We start from the raw sequence: 21,419 nt of genomic DNA, 5'->3' as shown, positions 1-21,419 counted from the left end.
ATATGGGATATTTGGCTTGACAAAAGGTCATTTGTTACATAAACAAGGAAGTCATGTTAAACCTAAACAAATCATTGGTGATAGGACCAGTTGGAGTACAATTCTGGACATCACATTTTGAGAAGGATGTCAAGGCCTCAGACACAATACAGAGGAAGTTTACTTCAGTTACGTGGAGAAATTGGAATTGTTTTCCTTAGAGCAGAGAAAGTTAAGGGGAGACATAACAGAGGTATTCAAAATTATCAAAGGTTTTGATAGTTTCTTCCTACTTGTTCCATTTCCTCTGGCAAGTAGATCAGTAATCAGAGCTCATAGGTTTAAAACAGCTGTCAGAAGAACTGGAGGGGAAATGAAGAGAAACATTTTTCACATAGTGTTATGATCTGGAATGCACCACAAGAGTGGTGAAACCAGATTCCATGAGAACTTTCAAAAGGAAATTTGTACGTCTTTGAAGAGAACACATTTGCAGAGTTATGGGGAGATGGTTGGAGTGTGAGACTAAATTGTACAGCTTTTTCAGAGCCAGCATAGGCATGATGGGCTGAATGGTCCCTTTCTGTGCTGTAAGATTCTATGATACCATTTGAGTCCAACTCTTGTTCTTATTTCTTCTATAAGCTTTTTCTTTTTGCTTTTTTTTTGTTCATTTCCAATTTATTTTTATATAGTAGTCATACATGTTTCTGATGTATGGAATTTCTAGCACTGAACTTCCTAAGATTCAAGGTAAGCAGATAATAGCATCCAACATGAATGAGTGGGTTTGCCAGGCACTGGTCTATTCCTGCTCCTAATTCTTGTGTTCTTTTGATGTGAAACAACAAATGACTGAGAACTTGGGTGTTGTGGTTGAGGCCAGGTAGGAATTGGGGAGCTGATTTGGCATAGAGGATAGAAAGGGAACAGAAAATAGGAAGTCTGTGGTTCATGAAAAAGTTTGAGAGTGGACAGCACTCAGGAGTGGGTGGGAAAAAAAAGACAAGGAGTCTAGTGGCAATTGTGGCAGGAACTGCAAGTCTTTGGCCTGGCAGGAGCGAAAGGCTAGAAACACTTAATGAATAGGGTGTCTCACTTGGTGACACTTTGGAGGGTGCAGCATTCTGAAGCCTAATGGCATTTAGGTAGGATTGGGATCTGGTAGCACTGGGTTTGAAGGCTAACAACACTTTACGACAGGTAGGGCTATGACGCGCTCCCATCAATAACTAGCTCAACATTTTTGTTTCTCCAAGTCACATAAAAAGATAATAAATGATGGAAATTTACTTGAAATTAAACTCTCATTAGTAATATTCAGGTCTTCAGATGCTAGCTTAGTTTGGTCCACATAGTATCACTGCTTCTCAAGACTTTAGTATTAATGGGCTGTAGAACATCACCATGATCTCCAGGAAAGTAGGGAGAACCAACAGCAGTGCCAAATTCCATGTTCAGGTAGAGATAAACGAAGTGGGTGTGCATAAAAAAATCAGGACTGAAAATGGGGGAGGAGAGAGAGCATACACTCATATGAATTAGGAGCAGGAGTAGGCCACTAGGCCCCTCAAGCCTTCTCCGCCATTCAATCAGGGCTGATCTGATTGTAACCTCAACCCCACATTCCTTCCTGATAACCTTTCACTCCTTTGTTAATTAAGAATCTACCTAGCTCTGCCTTAAAAATATTCAAAGACTCTGCTTCCACCGCCTTTTAAGGAAGAGAGTTCCAAAGACTCACAACCCTCAAAGAAAAAAACTTCTCCTTATCTCTGTTTTAAATGAGCGACCCCTTATTTTTAAACAGTGACCCCTAGTTTTAGATTCTCCCACAAGGGGAAACATCCTCTCCAAATCCACTCTGTGAATACCCTAGAGGATCTTAAAGGTTTCAATCAAGTTGCGTCTTACTTTTCTAAATTCCAGTGGATACAAGCCTAACCTGTCCAACCTTTCCTCATAAGACAACCCACCCATTCCTGGTATTAGTCTAGTAAACCATCTCTGAACTGCTTCTATTGCATTTACAGCTTTCCTTAAATAAGGAGACCAGTACTGTACACAATACTTCAGATGTGATCTCACCAATGCCTTGTACAACTGAAGCATAACCTCCCTACTTTTGTAATCAATTCCCCTCACAATAAATGATAACATTCCATTGGCTTTCCTAATTACCTGCTGTACCTGCATACTAACCTTTTGTGATTCATGCACTAGGACATCCCTCTGAATCTCAGATTCTGCAATCTCTCACCATTTAGATAATAAGCTTCTTTTTTATTCTCCCTGCCAAAATTCCCATGTTATACTCCATTTGCCAGATCTTCGCCCACTCACTTAACCTATCTATGTCCCTCCTTAAGTGCACTTCACAAATTACTTTCCTACCTATCTTTGTGTTGTCAGCAAATTTAGCAACCATTCCTTCGGTCCCTTTATGCAGGTCATTTATATAAATTGCAAACAGTTGAGGCCCCAGCACTGATCCCTGTGGCACACCAGGCAGAGCAAGAATGGAAAAATGTGTGTATAGAAAATGGGACCATGAGCCAGTACATGCACAAAGTAGCCAAGAGAAACAGAGAAAATCACACCAAAGGCCTGAATTTTGAAGTTGGCAATTTGGGGGTGGGGCCCGCTCGCCGATGGGAAAATGACGCGGGATGACATCGGGAGGAACCAACTAAGGCCATTGACAAGATAATTAAGGTAGTTAAAGGCCCTGCTCGTCCAACCTTAAGGCTGGCGGGCAGGCCAGGAGCCCCAGCGGGAAATTGAAAAAACATAAAACCTCATCCACTGGCGGGATGAGGTTTCATGTCCGCTTTAAAAATGTTTAATAAATTTTATGTGATATTTATTAACATGTCCCATCTCGTGTGACATTGTCACATGAGGGGGACATGTTAATTATTTTTTTATTTTTCTATTTTTTAAGTTTGTAAAACTTTCACTAATCTCCCTGAGACAGCACTTTGACAGATGGGGAATCCCTTCCCTCGCATGGGAAGCGCATAGCGCTTCCTGTCGGGCAGGCCGCTGGGTGGGCCTTAATTGGCCCGCTTGCTTAAAATGGCAGTGGGGCCCGCTTTGGCTGCAGAGCTCGGCTGCCCGCCTGCCTCCGAGCCGGTGGGGCCCGCCCGCCAACCTAGGGCAAAATTCTGCCCAAAATCACTGTCAACTGATCAACACCAAGTAGGAAAACTACAAATGAACCATCAGTAAACAATAAAAAGCTACAAGCTATCGACCAACTACAAGACTAACTAAATCATTCAAAGTAACATCTAAACTTTTCAGTAGCCATTTGATTTTCAAGCTACTCACGAAAATAAAAAAAGACATAAGAAAAACATAAGAAATAGGAGCAGGAGTAGGCTATTTGGCCCCTCAACCCCTACCATTCAGTAAGATCATGGCTGATCAGCCCCAGGCCTCAACTCCTCTTTTGTGCCAGTTCCTCATTGCCCTCAACTCCCCGATATTTCAAAAATCTGTCTACCTCCTCTTTAAATACTTTCAATGATCTAGCCTCCAGAACTCTCTGGGGTAGAGAATTCCGGACATTCACTACCCTCTGAGAGAAAAAATTCCTTCGCATCTCAGTTTTAAATGAGTGTCCCCTTATTCTGTAACTATGTCCCCTAGTTCGTGATTCCCCCACTAGAGGAAACATCTTCTCAACATCTACCCTGTCAAGCCCCTTCAGAATCTTGTATGTTTTAATAAGATCACCCCTCATTCTTCTAACATCCAATGAATAAAGGCCTAACCTGTTTAGCCGTTCTTGATAAGTCAACCCCTTCATCCCAGGAATCAGTCTCGTGAAACTCTTTTGAACTGCCTCCAATGCCAGTATATCCTTTCTTAAATACCGGGAGCAAAACTGTACACAGTACTCCAGATGTGGCCTCACCAACACCCTGTACAGTTGTAACAAGACTTCCCTATTTTTAAACTCCACCCCCCGAGCAATACAGGACAAAATTCCATTTGCCTTCTTAATTATTTGCTGCACCTGCATGCTAACTTTTTGTGTTTCATGCACAAGAACACCCAGATTCCTCTGTGCTGCACTTGTTTGGAGTCTCTCTCCTTTTGATTTTTCCTACCAAAGTGCATGACCTCACACTTTTCTACAGGAAACTCCATCTGCAAAGTTTTTGCTCACTGACTCAGCCTATCTATATCCCCTTGCAGATTCCTTATGTCCCCATCAAAACATGCCCTCCCATCTATTTTTGTATCCTCAGCAAATTTGGATACATTACACTCTGTCCCCTCCTCCAAGTCATTAATATAGATAGTAAATAATTGAGGCTCTAGGACTGATCCTTGTTGTACTCCACTAGTTACGTCTTTCCAACCTGAAAAAGGCCCATTAATCCCGACTCTTCAGTGTGTTAACCAATCCTCAATCCACGCTGATACATTACCCCCAATATCGTGAGCTCCTATCTTGTGTAATAATCTTTTATGTGGCACCTTATCGAATGCCTTCTGGAAATCCAAATATACTACCATCTACCTTTATCAACTCGGCTTGTTATCTCCTCGAAGAACTCTAGCAAATTTGTCAAACATGGTTTCCCTTTCACAAAACCATGTTGACTCTGTTTGATTGTGTTAATTTTTTCTAAATGTCCTGCTATTTCTTCCTTAATAATGGACTCTAGCATTTTCCCAACAACAGCTTTTAAGGTGACTGGCCTATAGTTTCCTGCTTTTTGTCTCCCTCCCTTCTTGAACACAGGTGTCACGTTAGCGGTTTTCCAACCTGCTGGGACCCTCCTGGAATCCAATGAGTTCTTGAATATTTTGACCAATGCCTCCACTATCTCTGCAGCCACTTCCTTTAAAAACGACATTTGAAACAAAGAATAATAATTCTCAACAAAAAGCATTAAGTCCATCAACTCCTGTAGCAATATCCTAGGGCTGGGATAATTGGTCTCAAGCAATAACAACAATTGTCCTTTCCTGCTGAGTACGTCTCAAGCCACTGGGGAGCTTTCCCCTTGATTCTTTCATCACTTTGCTAATGATTGGGATTAGGCTAATAAGGCACTAATTGTGGGCTGGATTTGTCTTGCGTTTTGTGGACAGGATGGATATTGTGACAACCTTTGACACTGAAGCAATACAACAAGGAAAATTTATAATTTCTTTAAAAGGTCTTTGGAATCTATAATCGTTTTAAAGCATATTTGAAAAGGACTGTTAAGAGTTTGCATCAATTGTAAAGGGATCAATTGTAATTTTCGTGGATAATAAGAAATACTGGTTCATGTGACCTGGCAACCATTGACCTGGAAGTAGTACCGACAGGAAAGAAGCTAAGAAAGGAGCCAAGTAGCTGGCAGACACAAAGGAAAGCTACAGACACAAAGGAGAGCTACAAGCAGAGGAACTGGAGGGTGAAGGCCAGTTCCAGACATAAAGAGAAAGCAGACAGAGACAGAAAAAAGGAGAGTGAGGAGAAGCAAATCACTCTGGGCAGAAAAAGAGACAGCAGCTCTTGGAGGCAATGTGAGAGCTGGCTAAAAAGGTCAAAAACCTGGAACGCTGTATGAAGATCTCAGGGACACAAGAGAGCTGGATGTTAGTGGCCAAATCATTTTTTAAAATTCTTTCACGGGAAATGGGCATCGCTAGCAAGGCCAACATTTATTGTCCATCCCTAATTGCTTTTGAGAAGGTAGTGATGAGCTACCTTCTTGAACTGCTGCAGTCCATGTGGTGTAGGTACACCCACAATGCTTTTAACAAGCTAGTCCAGGATTTTGATGCAGCGACAGTGAAGGAACGGTGATGTATTTCTGAGTCAGGATGATGTGTGGCTGACAGAACTTGCAGTTGGTGTTGTTCTCATGTATCTGCTGCCCTTGTCCTTATAGCCGGTAGAGGTCCTGTTTTGGAAGGTACTGTCAAAGGAACCTTGGTGAGTTGCTGCAGTATCTTGTACATATATACACAGTGCTGCCACTGTGAATTGGTGGTGGAGGGAGTGAATGATTAAGGTGGTGGATGGGGTGCCAATCAAGCAGGCTGCTTTGTCTTGGATGGTGCTGAGCTTGAGTGTTGTTGCAGCAGCAGTCATCCAGGCTAGAGGAGAGTATTTAATCACACTTATGACTTTTGCCTTGTAGATAGTGGAGGCTTTGGTGAGTCAGGTGAGTTACTCTCCACAGAATTCCCAGCCTCTGACTGTTCTTGTAGCCGCAGTATTTATATGGCTGGTCTCGTTCAGTTTCTGGTGAATGGTAACTCCTAGGATGTTGGTGGTGAGGGGTTCAGTGATAGTAATGCCATTGAATGTCAAGGGGAGATGGTTGTATTCTCTCTTATTGGAGATGGTAATTGCCTGGCGCTTGTGTGGAGCAAATGTCTCTTGCCAATCATCAGACCAAACCTGAATGTTGTCCAGGTCTTGCTGCATATGGGCACAGACTGCTTCAGTGTCTGAATAATGCTGAGCATTGTGCAAGCATCAGCGAATGCTTCTGACCTTATGATGGAGGGAAGGTCATTATGAAACAGTTGAAGATGGGTGAGCTGGAACACTACCCTGAGGAGCTCCTGCAGTGATATCCTGGGACTAAGATGACTGACCTCTAACAACCACAACTTCCTTTATGCTATGTGTGACTCCAACCAGTGGAGAGTTCCCCCCCACCCTTTTCTCATTGACTGCAGTTTTGCTAGGGCTCTTTGATGCCATACTTGGTTAAATGCTGGCCTATTGTCAAGGGCAGTCACTCACACTTCATTTGGACCAAGGCTGTAACGAGGTCAGGAGCTGAGTGACCCTTGTGGAACCCAAACTAGAAGTCAGTAAGCAGTTTATTGCTGAGTAAGTGCTACTTGATAGCACTGTCGATGACACTTCCCATTGTGAACCGCAGTGTTATTAATTGGTGGGTTGAAAAGGAATTACGGAAAGCTACACCATCAGGGCTGCCGTGACCCGAGAGAGAGAGGGTTTGTAGAAGTGTGCCTTGCTGATGATAATCATACCCATGAAAATCAAAGGTGAAAGCTGTTGATAAGGTACTGCACAAAAGATTAATACACAAGATAAGATCACACGGAGTTAGGGGTAATGTATTAGCTTGGACCGAGGATTGGCTAACCAACAGAAAGCAGAGAGTTGGGATAAATGGGTCTTTTTCTGGATGGCAAGCTGTAACTAGTGGGGTGCCACAGGGTTCGGTCCTTGGGCCCCAACTATTTACAATATATTAATGACTTGGATTCAAGGATAGAAGGTACTAAAGCTAAATTTGCAGATGACACCAAAATAGGTGGGAAAGTAAGTTGCAAGGAGGAAATAAGAAATTTACAAATGGATATGGACAGTTAGGTGAATGGGCCAAAATTTGGCAGATGGAGTTTAACGTGGATAAGTGTGAGGTTATTCATTTTGGTGGGAAGAATAAAAAGGCAACTTATTATTTAAATGGAGAGAAACTTCAGAATGCTTCAGTGCAGAGGGATCTGGGTGTCCTCGTGCATGAATCGCTGAAAGCTAGTATGCAGGTACAGCAGGTAGTAAGGAAGGCAAATGGAATTTTGGCATTTATTGCTAAAGGAATAGAGTATAAAAATAGGGAAGTGTTGTTGCAACTGTACAAGGTATTGGTAGGACTGCACCTGGAGTACTGTGCACAGTTTTGGTCCCCTTACTTGAGGAAGGATGTAGTTGCACTGGAGGCGGTTCACAGGAGGTTCATTAGATTGATTCCAGAGATGCGGGGCTCATCTTATGAGGTGAGATTGAGCAGTTCAGGCCTATACTCGCTAGAGTTTAGAAGGATGAGAGGAGATCTAATTGAGGTATATAAGATGCTAAAGGGGATAGACAAAGTAGACGTGGAGCGGATGTTTCCTCTTCTGGGGCATTCTAGAATGAGAGGCCATAGTTTTAAGCTAAAGGGTGGTAGATTTAAATCAGAGATGAGGAGGAATTACTTTTCTCAAAGGGTCGTGAATCTGTGGAATTCACTACCTCACAGTGCAGTGGATGCCAGGACGCTGAATAAATTTAAGGAGGAGATAGACAGATTTTTAATTAGTAATGGGTTGAAAGGTTAAGGGGAGAGGGCAGGAAATTGGAATTGAGGCCGAAATGAGATCAGCCATGATCGTAATGAATGGCAGGGCAGGCTCGAGGAGCTGACTTGCCTACTCCTGTTCCTAGTTCTTATGATAGGACTCACCTATTTTGTGTGAATAAAGAACAGCATATTGTGGAACAGTGCAGCTATGTAGTGTCACATTTATGCGGGGAGTGATGTGGATGATTGTGGTCCTGCAAGGTGTATCTTTGTCTTATTGACTATTTAAAGTGAAATTTACCTTTTCACTTGAAGTATCATTTGCCTGTTAATTTATGTTAATATATGTTATGATGGTGTTGAAGTAGAAGTTACAAGAAGTGAAATCTTGTTGGTAATTTCTACTTTGGGGGCCATTTGGCAAATTTGAATATTTTGGTTTATGGTTCCCCCAAGGGGATCATAACAAAACAGGCAATTTTGTTTTACACTGTCCAGTAAAATCTAGTATTGGATTCCAGTAGTGGAACAGCTTGGCTAGAAGCGTTGTTTGCTCTGAAGCACAGTTCTTCAGCACCATAGATGGGATGTTGTCAGAGTCCGCTAACTTTGCTGTGTCGAGCGCACTCAGCTGTTTTTTGACGTTACGTGAAGTGAATTGAACTGATTAAATAACTGGCATCTGTGATGCTGGGAAACTCAGGTGGAGGTTGAGGAGTATTATCCAATCGGCACTTCTATCTGAAAATGATTGCAAACCCCTTGACCTTATCTTTTGTATTACCGTATCATCTCAAGGGGACTTCCACATCTGAGGTTTCTACATTCATCAAAGCCATCTCCAATATCATCCTCACCATCTATACCATCTTGCTTGCTTCAAACCACCCTTCCACTCTAGAATAAACAATCATTACAGCTACTCTTGCAACATCTCTCACTTTCTCTCCTTTGCTTCCACTCATCTCAGCATACACGCTCATTCAATTAGCTCAACAGATCTTCTACTTCTGCCTTTGATGCCCTTGTCCTTATTGTCTCCAAACACCTCACCTTTTTCCATTCCCATTGGTCTCCCTGTGTAATTTTCATCTTCCTGTCCTTAAAAGCTGAGGGCCATAGACCAGAGCACATCTGGTAGTTGACTATTCTGGATGTTCACTCTCAGATCTAGCTGATCATCTAAAGCAATACTGAATTTCCTTCTCCTATAGTACATGAAATATCCTGGGATCCTCACCTCAGAACTTCCTTTCACTGAGCCCTCTGTTCCAGCTTCACTTTCAACAGGGTGAGAATATCATTTCCATGTGCCCAAGATCAAATTCACCCCATCAGCTGTCTCAAACACCTCCTAACCCATCACTTTGCACTGATCCCATATCGTTATAAAAATTTTCCATCTAGCCATCACCAAATTCCTATCTCCATGCGGTCCATCATCTGTGCCCTCTACCAGTCCTTATCATTCAACTACTTCTTTTCAGGCTCTATTTTTATATCCCTTTAAGACTACTGACATCACCCCTTCCTCAAAAAATTCTAGATCTCTCCATTCGCTGTAAGCACTCTCTTATCCCCATTTTCTTAAGTCCTTGAACATAGCATAACCCCAACAATTTCAAAGACTTGAGAGATTGAAGTTGGAGGGCATCACGCCTATCACTTCCAAATTTGTACAATTTATTTTCCATCCCACTTACAGCATTAAGGCAGTTCTGCTCAAAATTTCTAAAGGTATTTGACATGATTGTGATCAGTGCACTATAGCTACCAACCTTCCTTGATTCCCCGCAGTATTCAACATAACTGATTACTTTAAACTCGACCATCTCTTCCATGTGGTTTACCTATCCTAGCTTGGTTCTACTCCAACTTGTCTCATTAATGCCAAAACAACTCCTATAATGGCTTCTCCTTCCGCAATCAAACAACAACTTCTGATATGCCCCAAGGCTCCATTCTTAGTCATTTCTCTTATATGTAAACAGAGTATCCTTAAATCACCTTATTTGTAGTACTGGGGGCAGCTTTCAAATATATTCTAATGACAATTAACTTTATTCTGGTACCATTTCTGACTCCTTGACCTCCACTCTGCTGTCAGACTGCTTAAAGCTTTCTTTAACTTAACAATAATCAAGGCCAAAGCCATCCTATTCCGATAGCATCAAAAAATTCCTTACCTTAACTCCAGAGTCCATTCCTCTCTCTGGCTGCTCCTTCAAGCTGGAGCTGAATGCATACAACTTTGGTATCCTTTTTGGCCAACCCATGGATGAGGTTTCCTGAAAAATGCGAAGGCCACTTGGGCTCTTTGCCTGCCTGCCAACCTTAAGGTTGGACGGGTAGCGTTCTTAACTAGGTTAGTTACTTTTTTAATGGCCTTAATAGGCTGTTGACATTTCAGCAGGCGTGCAGCCACCTCCGGTGCGCACCCGACGAACGAAATATCGAAATGACGTGTGATTTCGTCAGGACGCACGCCCAACATCATCGTGTGTCATTTTACATGTCGGCATGTCGGGCCTGCCCCTGCACACCAACCGGAAGGTTCAGCCCATGAAGAGGTGTACAGAATACAGAAAGTCCAGTATTAATGCTGCATTATTCTGAACAGAATATAAATAAATAATAAATACCTGCAATGATGAGGCTCCATCGATAGAATTCCAGAGAATCATTAATGAGGTGGACTACTGCGTCCATGATTTCATCCAAAAAGTATTACCCCTACAATACCTATGAAAAGTAAAAATAAAATGTTGGTTTGTTTCATAAATTATTCCAGTCATGCCTCTGATATTTTGATACTTTAACATACCTTAAATATAAAGATCTCACAACATATAATAAGACCCAGCAAAATACATAAGGTATATTTGGGCATCAACTTCAAGACTTGAACTATGAGTTCAGGTGAAAGTCTTGGCTCAGTTCTGAGTTAAAAGATCATGAATCGATGCCCCACTCTGAAGATTTCAGCACATACTCTCGGGTGACACTTCAGCCTGAGGGAGTTCTGCACCATCAGAGATGCTCTATATTGGATGAGATATCTGCCATCTTCCTGGAGGAAAACGGTCCCATGACACTGTTTGAAACAACACGTTTAACAGAATGATATGATCATTTATTTCATTACGGTTTGTAGGACCCTCCCTAAATCTCTCCATTTCCTCCTTTCAGGCCATCCTTAAAACTTACCTCTCTAACCAAGCTCTCCTTCCTAGGCCCAGTGTCAATTTTTATCTCATTAAGCTCCCGTGCAGCACCTTGGGATATTTTCCTACATAAAGGTAATACATAAATGAAAATTGTTGTTGCTGCTGCACAAATTGGTTGCCACACTTCCTACATTACAAGTGACTATACTTTAAACGTGTTTCATTAGCTACAAAGCTCTTTGGGATATGTGAAAGGCACTATATAAAATCAAGCTCTTTCTTATCTTTAAGGTGAACAACTCAAGCCTGTGAATCGTTTAGAAAAAAATGAAATTTAAATAAGCCAATGTCCCCATTCCCACCACCATCCAACACCTCACCTGAACCCATCTAGCTGTACTTCATCTTGTCTGTTATTTCTGATCCATTCAGCTCTTCTCACTGACAGCACAATTTCATAAGCAAACCAACAAACAACCTGCTTCTAAAGCAAACCAACAAAAAATAAAACCTGCTTCTGAATCGCTCTGTCAATGCCACCACCTAACTGGAATTTTGGATCTATGTAAGAGTAAATTTGTAAATTGTTCCCTTCCCAGGAGGAAGCGCCTCACTCAAATTGTCACCTCTGCTATACAGCCATGTCAACAGTGGAAATTCAATATGGAGGGAGGAAATACTGTAATAATAAGCTAATCTTTGCACCAGTGATTTAACACTTCAACTACCAGAATCACCTGTGTCAATTATACTAATTATACAACATTATCTAGCAGCACTTCATCACAATCGGAATGATCTGTCCCCACATAGTATTATTACAGACTAACTAACTCAAACATTCATTATGTTCAGATAGTAAAGATTAATACCTGAACTATTTTAAAATTGAGTTTGTAAAATGGCCTGACCTTGCCTTCAGGTAGAAGGGTGATCAGTGTCAGTGATCTACTATACGATACTAAATTACTTCAAAGCACAGCTTCAATAAGGGTGCCTTGAACTGTTAATATTACATAAGAGCCATCAATAGCTCTGATAGTAATTATAATTAGTACCTGAAACTCAACAGTCCTTGCTATAAGCAACTAACAGATTTTAAAATATTATTTGATTCAGTGTTACCTGTGAAACATAACTTTCTTGCCATTTCCTTTACTAACTTATTACACAGTAGCACCTCCTAAAATTGGCCAATACTGATAACAGCATTACAGTACCTGCACACTACTGTACTATTAATAATGCTCTATTGTCCAACCTTCAATTCTGGCTGCTTATAGACACATCATTGTATGTGCTTTGTAGATTCTAAAATCGTTAACAATGCACTAGAATACCATAAGTTTCAAATGACTAAAATCAATATAACCCAACTATTCCTCAAAATAAGAATTGTTTCAATAACAATCAAAGATACCCTAAATTAACATAATTAAATGAAAATCAATCTTTTATTAAGGGCATACATAAACAGAAGGAAAATTCATTCAAATATGCTCTTTGCACTTTCAATATTTTCAAAATTCCTGGCACTGAAACATATTATCAATTTCTAAGTTACTGCTCTCCATCAAACTCCATTTCTATACCATACTAGTTAACTATCTAATCTCCAAATTCATCAAAACTCTGCCATCCACATTCTCTCCCACACTAAGTCCAGCTTGCCCATCCTCTCAACCAACCTACAGTAGCTCCCTTTTTCCCCAACATCTTGAATTTAAAATTCTCATCTACAGATTCCTCTACAACCTTCTCCAGCTTTACAGTCCCTCACATGCCCTCCTGTCACCTCTCTTTATCCTCTCATACATCATCCAATCGACCCGACCGCCAACCCCCAACCCCTCATGGCCATCCATTTCATTACAGTAGGTAAACTCTTCACCTATCTCGGCATTACTATCTAGAAATTTGCTGTTAAACCTCTCCGCACTTCTACATCCCTCTTAGTCTTGAGGAACTTATTCAAAACTCAACTCCAGTCAACTTTCTAACAAAGGATCAGTATCTGTGTTTTCTCTTCTGTGAAGAACGCTATAAATATAAACTGCTGTTGGTTGGAAATAGCATGTACAGTATTAATAATTTGCAATCTGATATCTGTAACACATCTCATACACTAGAGGATTTTAAAGTCAATTTAGAAGAGCTTGTATCCTTTGACACTGAAGAAGACTAGGAAGTAAATTTGTCAGACACTAGCTATCAATGAGGAATCATTGGGTACTGAGTGGTGTTCCACAAGGCTCGAAACAGGCTAATGCACTTTAAAAAAAAGCTAAATTTGATTCTAGAAACTACAGATTATCAAATATAGGTAACATATTGGAATTGAGAGTACATGTATAGCAAATACTTAATAATAGTCAGCACGGATTTAGAAAAGGAAGACCCTGCCTAACACCCTTTGAAATCTCTCCCCCTTAATCTTTATGAATCAATCCATAAATCTAATAGGGCAAGAGACATACAGTGTCAACAAACAGGATGCTGGCCACACTGAATCTTTAATTAAGCTAAAAGCCAAAGAAATTCAGAAAAACACAAAATTGGATACAAAGCTAATTCCAAAAATAGCTTGAGGTGACTCAACAGGTTTAATGTTAAACTTGAGGGGGTGGGGAGGAAAGAGTGGTTTAAGCGACACTCTGATCTGTGTTAATTCCAATGCAAGTTAATCATCTGAAACTAAAGCCAGCTAAAACAATGACAGCAGTAGAGACAGAATGCAGCAAATGATTTAAAAATGGATTTAGATTGTTTACTCAATTGAGTTTACAACTGAGCAGATGATATTTTCACACAGGTAAATGGAAAGTATAGTTTATCAGAAATCATGAATTATAATTATACAAATGAAATTGAATTAGTACAGTGAGTTTTCATTTACAAAGTCCAGAAAACATGAAAGTAATTTCAAAAATCTAATAGAATACACATTATTTAGGTTTGATACTGCACTGCTCAGACCACGTGTTGAGTTTTAGTTTTACCCTACCACAATAATGATAAACACCTTAGAAAGGGTACAGCAGAGGACAAGACTAACCTCATGTATAAGGAGATGAACTAGGAAGAAAGATTATAGAAGCTTAACTGCCTTTCCAGACTGTAAAGCCAAGAGGGGCCTTACAACTCTAAGTATATAAAATATAAAATGGTACAAATCAGGGAACTCAAATAGTTCAAATTAAGCAAGGAATGCGAGACCTGAGAAAATAAATTTATATTCCACTATTTTTCATTTAAGTCAGCTAAAGAGGAGGATCACCTTTACTCATAACAGTGACACTGTTTGGAATAATCTACCAGGCAGAATTATATAGTTGGATTCTACATAACAAAAAGTTATATTAGTAGAATGAACTTCAATTCGTCAAATGGTCTTTCTTCTCCTTATATATGGAATCTCCAACAATGTTGCTTCATGGCGGTACACTGGTCAAATAAGCAAACGGTAGACTTGCAAAGCCTGGCCAGTTTCAGCTTCTTCAGCAGGCAGCTGAGAGTGACAGTTATTCCAGAGAGGAAACTTGCCTGAAAATCTGTGAACATCTGATGTGCAAAACTGTGATTCAACTTTGTTCTTCTTTCTGCAATGTCATCACATTACTATTTCAAATCATTCAGCTTCTGACATTTTCAAGCCAAGTACTCGGAATTTGACATATCTTATTGCAAGTTTCCTCCTATACAAATTATAATTTTCACTAGTGCTTCATTAATTATTTATTAGAATAGTCACACTAGGGGAAGAATTTTCTCCCCGTTGGTGGGGGTGGGAGTGCAGGAGCAGGTGCAGGCAGGCAGGCCTCCAATCGGCGCCCCCAATTGGGGGCGTGTCGCCATTTTATGTGGGCGGGCCAATTAAGGCCCGCCCAGCATGACGTCAACGCCCAGCATGATGCGAAAGAGCACACTCATCTCCCTGAGGCTAAGTGCTGCCTCAGGGAGATTGGCGCCAAATTTAAAAATGGCAAAGGTGCAAAAACAAAATTTCCCTGACATGTCCCCTCATGTAACACTGTCACATGAGTTGGTTCATGTCCATCAGTTTAAATCATACATTTATTAAATTTTTAAAGACCCTCATGAAACTTCATCCCGCCCGTGGATGAGGTTTCATGCTTTTTCTGGCTCCCGGCCTGCCCGCCAACCCTAAGGTTGGACGGTCAGGTCCATTAATGAGGTTAATGACTTTGTCAATGGCCTCAATAGGCTATTGACAGGTCGGCAGGCTCACAGCTGATTCGGCTGCACCCCCACCAACCTGAAAACTGAAATGACGCGGGGTGACGTCAGGAGTTCTGCCCGAATCATCCCGCGTCGACGAGCAGGCCCTGCCCCCTGCTCACCAACCTAAAGATCCTGCCCTAGGGTTTTGCTTATTCCAGTTTGAAACAACTTCCTGTTTCATGATCAAATCAGATCTTTTCAAATGTCTTCCAAAAATTGGGAGTGATGCTAGTTACTAGATTTCCACAATTCTAAGAATTAGAGGACTGGAAGTGACCTTGGGAATAAGGGGCAAAACACTGCTTTGATAAACTTATTGGAATTTTATCTGTGTGGGACAGCCCCAACATCCTTGTGTAGGGCAATTCCAACATTAATGCGAACAATTAAATTACAATTTATTTTGATTCACCTTTAAAATGAGAAATCTAGTTATACTGTGCATGTGCAAAGTTTATGCAGATCTAATTATTTAGCATATCTCAATAAAACCACCCATCAGTTAGATATATCCTCTGTAGTCGCCAAAGAATGGCTATTGATTCAATATAGTTAATGGTAAATGCAGAGGTGAAATGCTCCCACCATGTCTCACCAAGCCCACACTACTGTACTTCATTTTTAGGGAACATAAAGTGATATTAAAAATATAAACACTAGCCTCAAATTAAAGCAAAAACTTTACTGTTAACGGTAAAATGAAAGCAAACTCCATGTTACATCTGTCTTCTCAGGAATGCAAAGAAATCAAAAGGAGCCACCTATCACATTCCAACAGAATTACAGATATGGTGAAGATTGAACACTACAGAAAACAACAGGTATTGCTATAGAATTATAAATGAACATAAAATGCTAGTCTATTTTCTCTAAAGATAACTCCCTCTTTTGTGAGCCAATGATTTTTTTTTCCATTATGGTATATCCTTGCCACAACAGAATAACATTTAAAATGGAAGGGATTCAAGGATGTAGCTTAAATTTCTCTTTTGGTTAAGATAAACGACAAACAGGTTGCACCTGCTGCAATAGTGACTTGAGCTAGCGATTTGCATGGAAACAGGAAATGTACGTGATACAATTAAAATTTGAGATGGAATATCAACCGCACATAGTCAAGAAATAAGTGATGCACTGTCCTATCCTCCAATTTCAAATGCCATATGATATAAAATTTAAGGCTATTTGCTCCCACATCCCATTTATCAAGGGCATGAAACAAAATCGTTTGAACACTTTTAACCATCAAGCCTTAAACATAGCTATAAGATCGAAAAATTAGTTTAGATATTGAGAAATAAGTCTGATTATTAAATGCAATGCAATTGTGAACAAGTTATTTTAAAATGTGATAATCTGTGACTGTTACCTCTGTGAAAAATAGCTGCAGTCAGTTCCACTAAAATAAAAAAATAACATTTGTATTGTGTTTATATTATCTCTAATTGCAGCTTCATTTTTCATGACATTTTGTGCCTTTTAACATATTTTACTGCAAATTCTTCTCTTTCACAGGTTGCAAATCACCCAGAGGATATGGTTCCATGGGGCTGGATATCCTCTAGTACCAACCCATGTAACCATTATTCATGTGTGACTATTACTTGGATGCGAATCTCAACTTCACAGATTATTCAACCAAGGAGACAGTCATAGCTGTGCCCAAATCAGTTCTAGTTGTCTGTCCATGCATGCACTTCCAGCAAGGTCTCTAGCTAGCAATCAGAAGCAGGAATGCAGAATGACTTTCCTCTCCCTAACCAAAGAGTTTTAACAGTCAATTCTGGTGTCCCTGCTGCCATTCTAAAAAAATCAAATAACTCAGCATGGAGTAGGGGTTGAACCTGGAAATTTCCAGGTCTGTAAGACTCAGCTGCTCAATGGATAAAGTTGAAAGAGAACTTTCCTGTTCTCTGAAAAATTTATCATATGCTGCACAATTTTATTGATCATTATCGTTAATGAAATAAATCACGACTTTTGAGTCATTTGGATGTTTCATTTTACTCTTTTGAGCAACCAATTAAACTAAATTAAAGAAAACAAGGGACAAAGTAAGAAGCAGCCCCTTAAAAGGATACTGCAAAAAGAAAAACTAATCTTAAAGGAAACTAACAACATCAAATTAAAATGTGATTCGAGGGGTCATGTTTTCATTTTAATTGAGCATTCTAATAATAAACAAGTGAAGACGGCACTCAGTGGAGTGCATACCTCCACCACATTGTGTTAACTCAATGTTATTAAAATTACACAGCCCTTCCTTGAGGCTTTAACCTACCTGGTTGGTATTCTATAACTACAAAGCTGAAAAAAAATACATCTTTTTATTAAGACTTCCATCTCAAGGAGGTTTCAGGGCGCTGGTCTGAAAATTTGCTCTCATTTTGACAGCTGTGACAAATTCCACCACAGCAACTGAGACAACTCAGAACATTCTAAAAAAACTGTCAATTCACCCTCTCTCCCAATGTTAATGGATCCTTTAAAATATTCCATGATCCCGATCCACATCTTCGCCAAAAACAAATCAGTTCTTCCTTGGTCATACTCTATCTGTTTACCAAACTTTGTTCAAATCTATTCACTAGTTTTTGAAATTATATTGTTAACAGACTAACAAGGGCGAAAGTATTATCCCTGCCCAACTTTAGTGGCGGAGGTAACACCATAAAACCATCTCATTCCACTTAGTTTAGTCTCCTCCACAATGAGTAACATCTACGTACAACGAAGCGAATAGAAACTAAACTAGTCAATTTAATCAATTATTTTGTTACAACCATGGCTTCTAATGATATAGACATCGATAAATGTCTCGATTAGTTATTAGCTCTGACAACATCAGTACCTTACTTTGTTGTTGTGTAGTGTCAAATGGGACAGATTCCGAACAGATCTAGCAACTCAAAATTGGGTATCCATCAGGTGTTGTAGGCCATCAACAAAGCAAAATTGTACTCCACTGCAAGCGCCTCATGGACTGGCATATCCCTCACTCTACCACGGCCATCAAACCAGAGGGACTTTGGCAGCCTTCCATTTCGTGAGATGAGGATTTGCACCTTAGTGGTCAATTCTGTTAAACATCACTTGATGTGACTCAGGAACCCCTCTCTGGCATGGCAGCCTCTGCCACATTTGCTACAGAGGAGGATAGTGAGTTGAGAAGGTGCAGGATTCACTGGCCTCTGCTTTCTCTGGGCCAACGAGGTTCAACATGGACTGTAGGTGTATGCCAGGAGTACATAAGAAGTAGGAGTCATTTGGCCCCTCAAACCTGCTCCGCCATTCAACAAGATCATGGCTGATCTGATTGTGGCTTAACTCCACTTTCCTGCCTGCCCCCATAACTCATGACACTCTTGTCGATCAAAAATCTATCTAACTTAGCCTTGAATACATTCAATGTTCAGATCATCTCAGCATCTACCCTGTCAAGTCCCCTTAGAATCTTAAATGTTTTAATAAGATCACTTCTCATTCTTCTAAACTCCAATGAGTATAGGTCAAACCTGCTCAACCTTTCCTTGTAAGACAAAACGTTCATCTCAGGAATCAGCCTAGTGAACCTTCCCTGAACTGCTTTCAATGCAAGCATGTACCTAATTAACTAAGGTGATCAAAACTATGTAGAGTACTCCAGGTGTGGTCTCACCATTACCCTGTACAGTTGTAGCAAGACATCCCTATTTTTGAACTCCATTCCCCTTGTAATAAAGGCCAACAGTCTGTCTTCTTAATTGCTTGTTTTCCTGCATGCTGACTTCTTGTGATTCATGTACAAAGATAGCTCTGAAGAAGGGTCATACAGACTCGAAACATTCACTCTGTTTTTCTCTCAACAGATGCTGTCAGATCTGCTGAGTTTTTCTGGCATTTTGTTTTTATTACCCAAATCCCTCCATACTGCAGCATTTTGCAGTCTCTCCATTTAAATATTTTCCAGCTATTTTTGTTTTTGTTTCTCTGATGATGCCTCTTTCCAAAACAGTTCCTCTGACATGTCTTCCTTCTTCCTTAACCAAGGTTTTCCACCCACGGTGGTTGACAGGGCCCTCAACCGTGTCCGGCCCATCTCCCGCGCATCCACCCTCACAACTTCCTCGCCCTCCCAGAACCATGATAGGGTCCCCCTTGTCCTCACTTATCACCCCACCAGCCTCCATGTTCAAAGGATCATCCTCCGTCATTTCCGCCAACTCCAGCATCATACCACCACCAAACATATCTTCCCTTCACCACCCCCCGGCGGCTTTCCGCAGGGATCGTTCCGTCCGGGACAAACTGGTCCACTCCTCCATCACCCCCTACACCTCAACCCCCTCCCACGGCACCTTCCCATGCAACCGCAGAAGGTGCAACACCTGCCCCTTTATGCCCCCCCCTCCTCACTGTCCAAGGGCCTAAACACTCCTTTCAAGTGAAGCAGCGCTTCACTTGCACTTCCCTCAATTTAGTCTACTGCATTCGCTGCTCCCAATGTGCTCTCCTCTACATTGGAGAGGCCAAACGCAGACTGGGTGACCGCTTTGCAGAACACCTTCGGTCTGTCCACAAGCATGACCCAGACCTCCCTGTCGCTTGCCATTTCAACACACCACCCTGCTCTCATGCCCACATGTCCGTCCTTGGCCTGCTGCAATGTTCCAGTGAAGCTCAACGCAATCTGGAGGAACAGCACCTCACCTTCCAACTAGGCACTTTACAGCCTTCCGGACTTAATATTGAGTTCAACAATTTCAGATCATGAGCTCTCTCCTCCATCCCCACACCCTTTCCGATCCCTCTTTTTCCAATAATTTATAATTTAAAAAAAAAAAAAATTTTTTTCTTTTCCCACCTATTTTTAAGTTTATTTCAATCTATTGTTTTATCTCCATCTTTTAGCCCATTTCGATTCCTTCCCCATACCCCACCCCCACTAGGCCTATCTGCCACTAGCTTGTCCTGTTTGCTACCCTTAATATCCCCATTAGCACATTCCTTAGATAATATCACCGCCATCAACATCCCTTTGTCCTTTTGTCTATGACATCTTTGGCAATCTCTTCTTTGCCTCCACCTATCACTGGCCATCTATCCAGCTCTACCTGTCCCACCAGCTTATATTTCACCTCATTTCTCTATTTCCTTAGTTCTGATGAAGAGTCATACGGACTCGAAACATCAACTGTGTTCCTCTCCACAGATGCTGTCAGACCTGCTGAGTTTTTCCAGCTATTTTTGTTTTTGTTTCAGATTTCCAGCATCTGCAGTATTTTGCTTTTAAATAATATTCTACTTTTCTATTCTTCCTGCCAAAGTGGTCAACCTCACAATTTCCCACATTATACTCCATCTGTCAATATTTTGCCCACTCACTTAACCTATCTATATCCCTTTGCAGGCTCTTTGTATTCTCCTCACAATTTGCTTTCCTACCTACCTTTGTATCATCAGCAAATTTGGCTACAATACAGTTGGTCCCTTCATCCAAGTCATTAATATAGATCGGAAATAGCTGAGGCTCCTGTGACACTCCAATAATTACAGTTTGCCAACCTGAAAATGAACCATTTATTCTGACTTTCTGTTTCCTGTTAGTTAGTCAAAACTCTATCCACGCTAATATATCACCTCCAACATTATAAGCTCTTATCTTGTGTTGTAACCTTATCAAATGCCTTTTGGAAATCCAAATACACTACATCCACCCTGCTTGTTACTTTGTCAAAGAACTCTAATAAATTTTTCAAAATGCCCTTTCATAAAACTATGTTGACTCTGCATGATTGTATTACGATTTTCCAAATGTCTTGCTACTACCTCTTTAATAATGGATTCTCGCATTTTCCCAGCGACAGACTTTAGGCTAACTGACCTATAATTTCCTGCTTTCTGTCTCACTCCTTTCTTGAACAGAGGTGTTACATCTGCAGTTTTCCAATCTGCTGGAACCTTTCCAGAATCTAGGGAATTTTGGAAG

The 21,419-nt window shown here is 40.7% G+C and overlaps 1 protein-coding gene across 4 annotated transcripts in view; it reads right to left on the bottom strand.

The window, feature by feature from the left end:
• elovl4a (ELOVL fatty acid elongase 4a) overlaps positions 1 to 21,419 on the bottom strand; it is a 68,218-nt gene that overhangs the window by 43,788 nt on the left and 3,011 nt on the right. For 3 of the 4 annotated variants that reach the window (XM_078542461.1, XM_078542460.1, XM_078542459.1), the window contains one exon: positions 10,685 to 10,784. In XM_078542461.1, the coding sequence (XP_078398587.1) occupies positions 10,685 to 10,751 (67 nt within the window). In that variant the 5' untranslated portion in view covers positions 10,752 to 10,784. Of the gene's footprint in view, positions 1 to 10,228; positions 10,300 to 10,684; positions 10,785 to 21,419 lie in introns of those variants that run through there. The other variant, XM_078542462.1, reaches the window with a different exon arrangement.

The sequence above is a fragment of the Cetorhinus maximus genome, chromosome 5, assembly GCF_964194155.1.
Source record: "Cetorhinus maximus chromosome 5, sCetMax3.hap1.1, whole genome shotgun sequence".
Lineage (NCBI taxonomy): Eukaryota > Metazoa > Chordata > Chondrichthyes > Lamniformes > Cetorhinidae > Cetorhinus > Cetorhinus maximus.
This window is presented reverse-complemented; position numbering and strand designations above follow the sequence as displayed.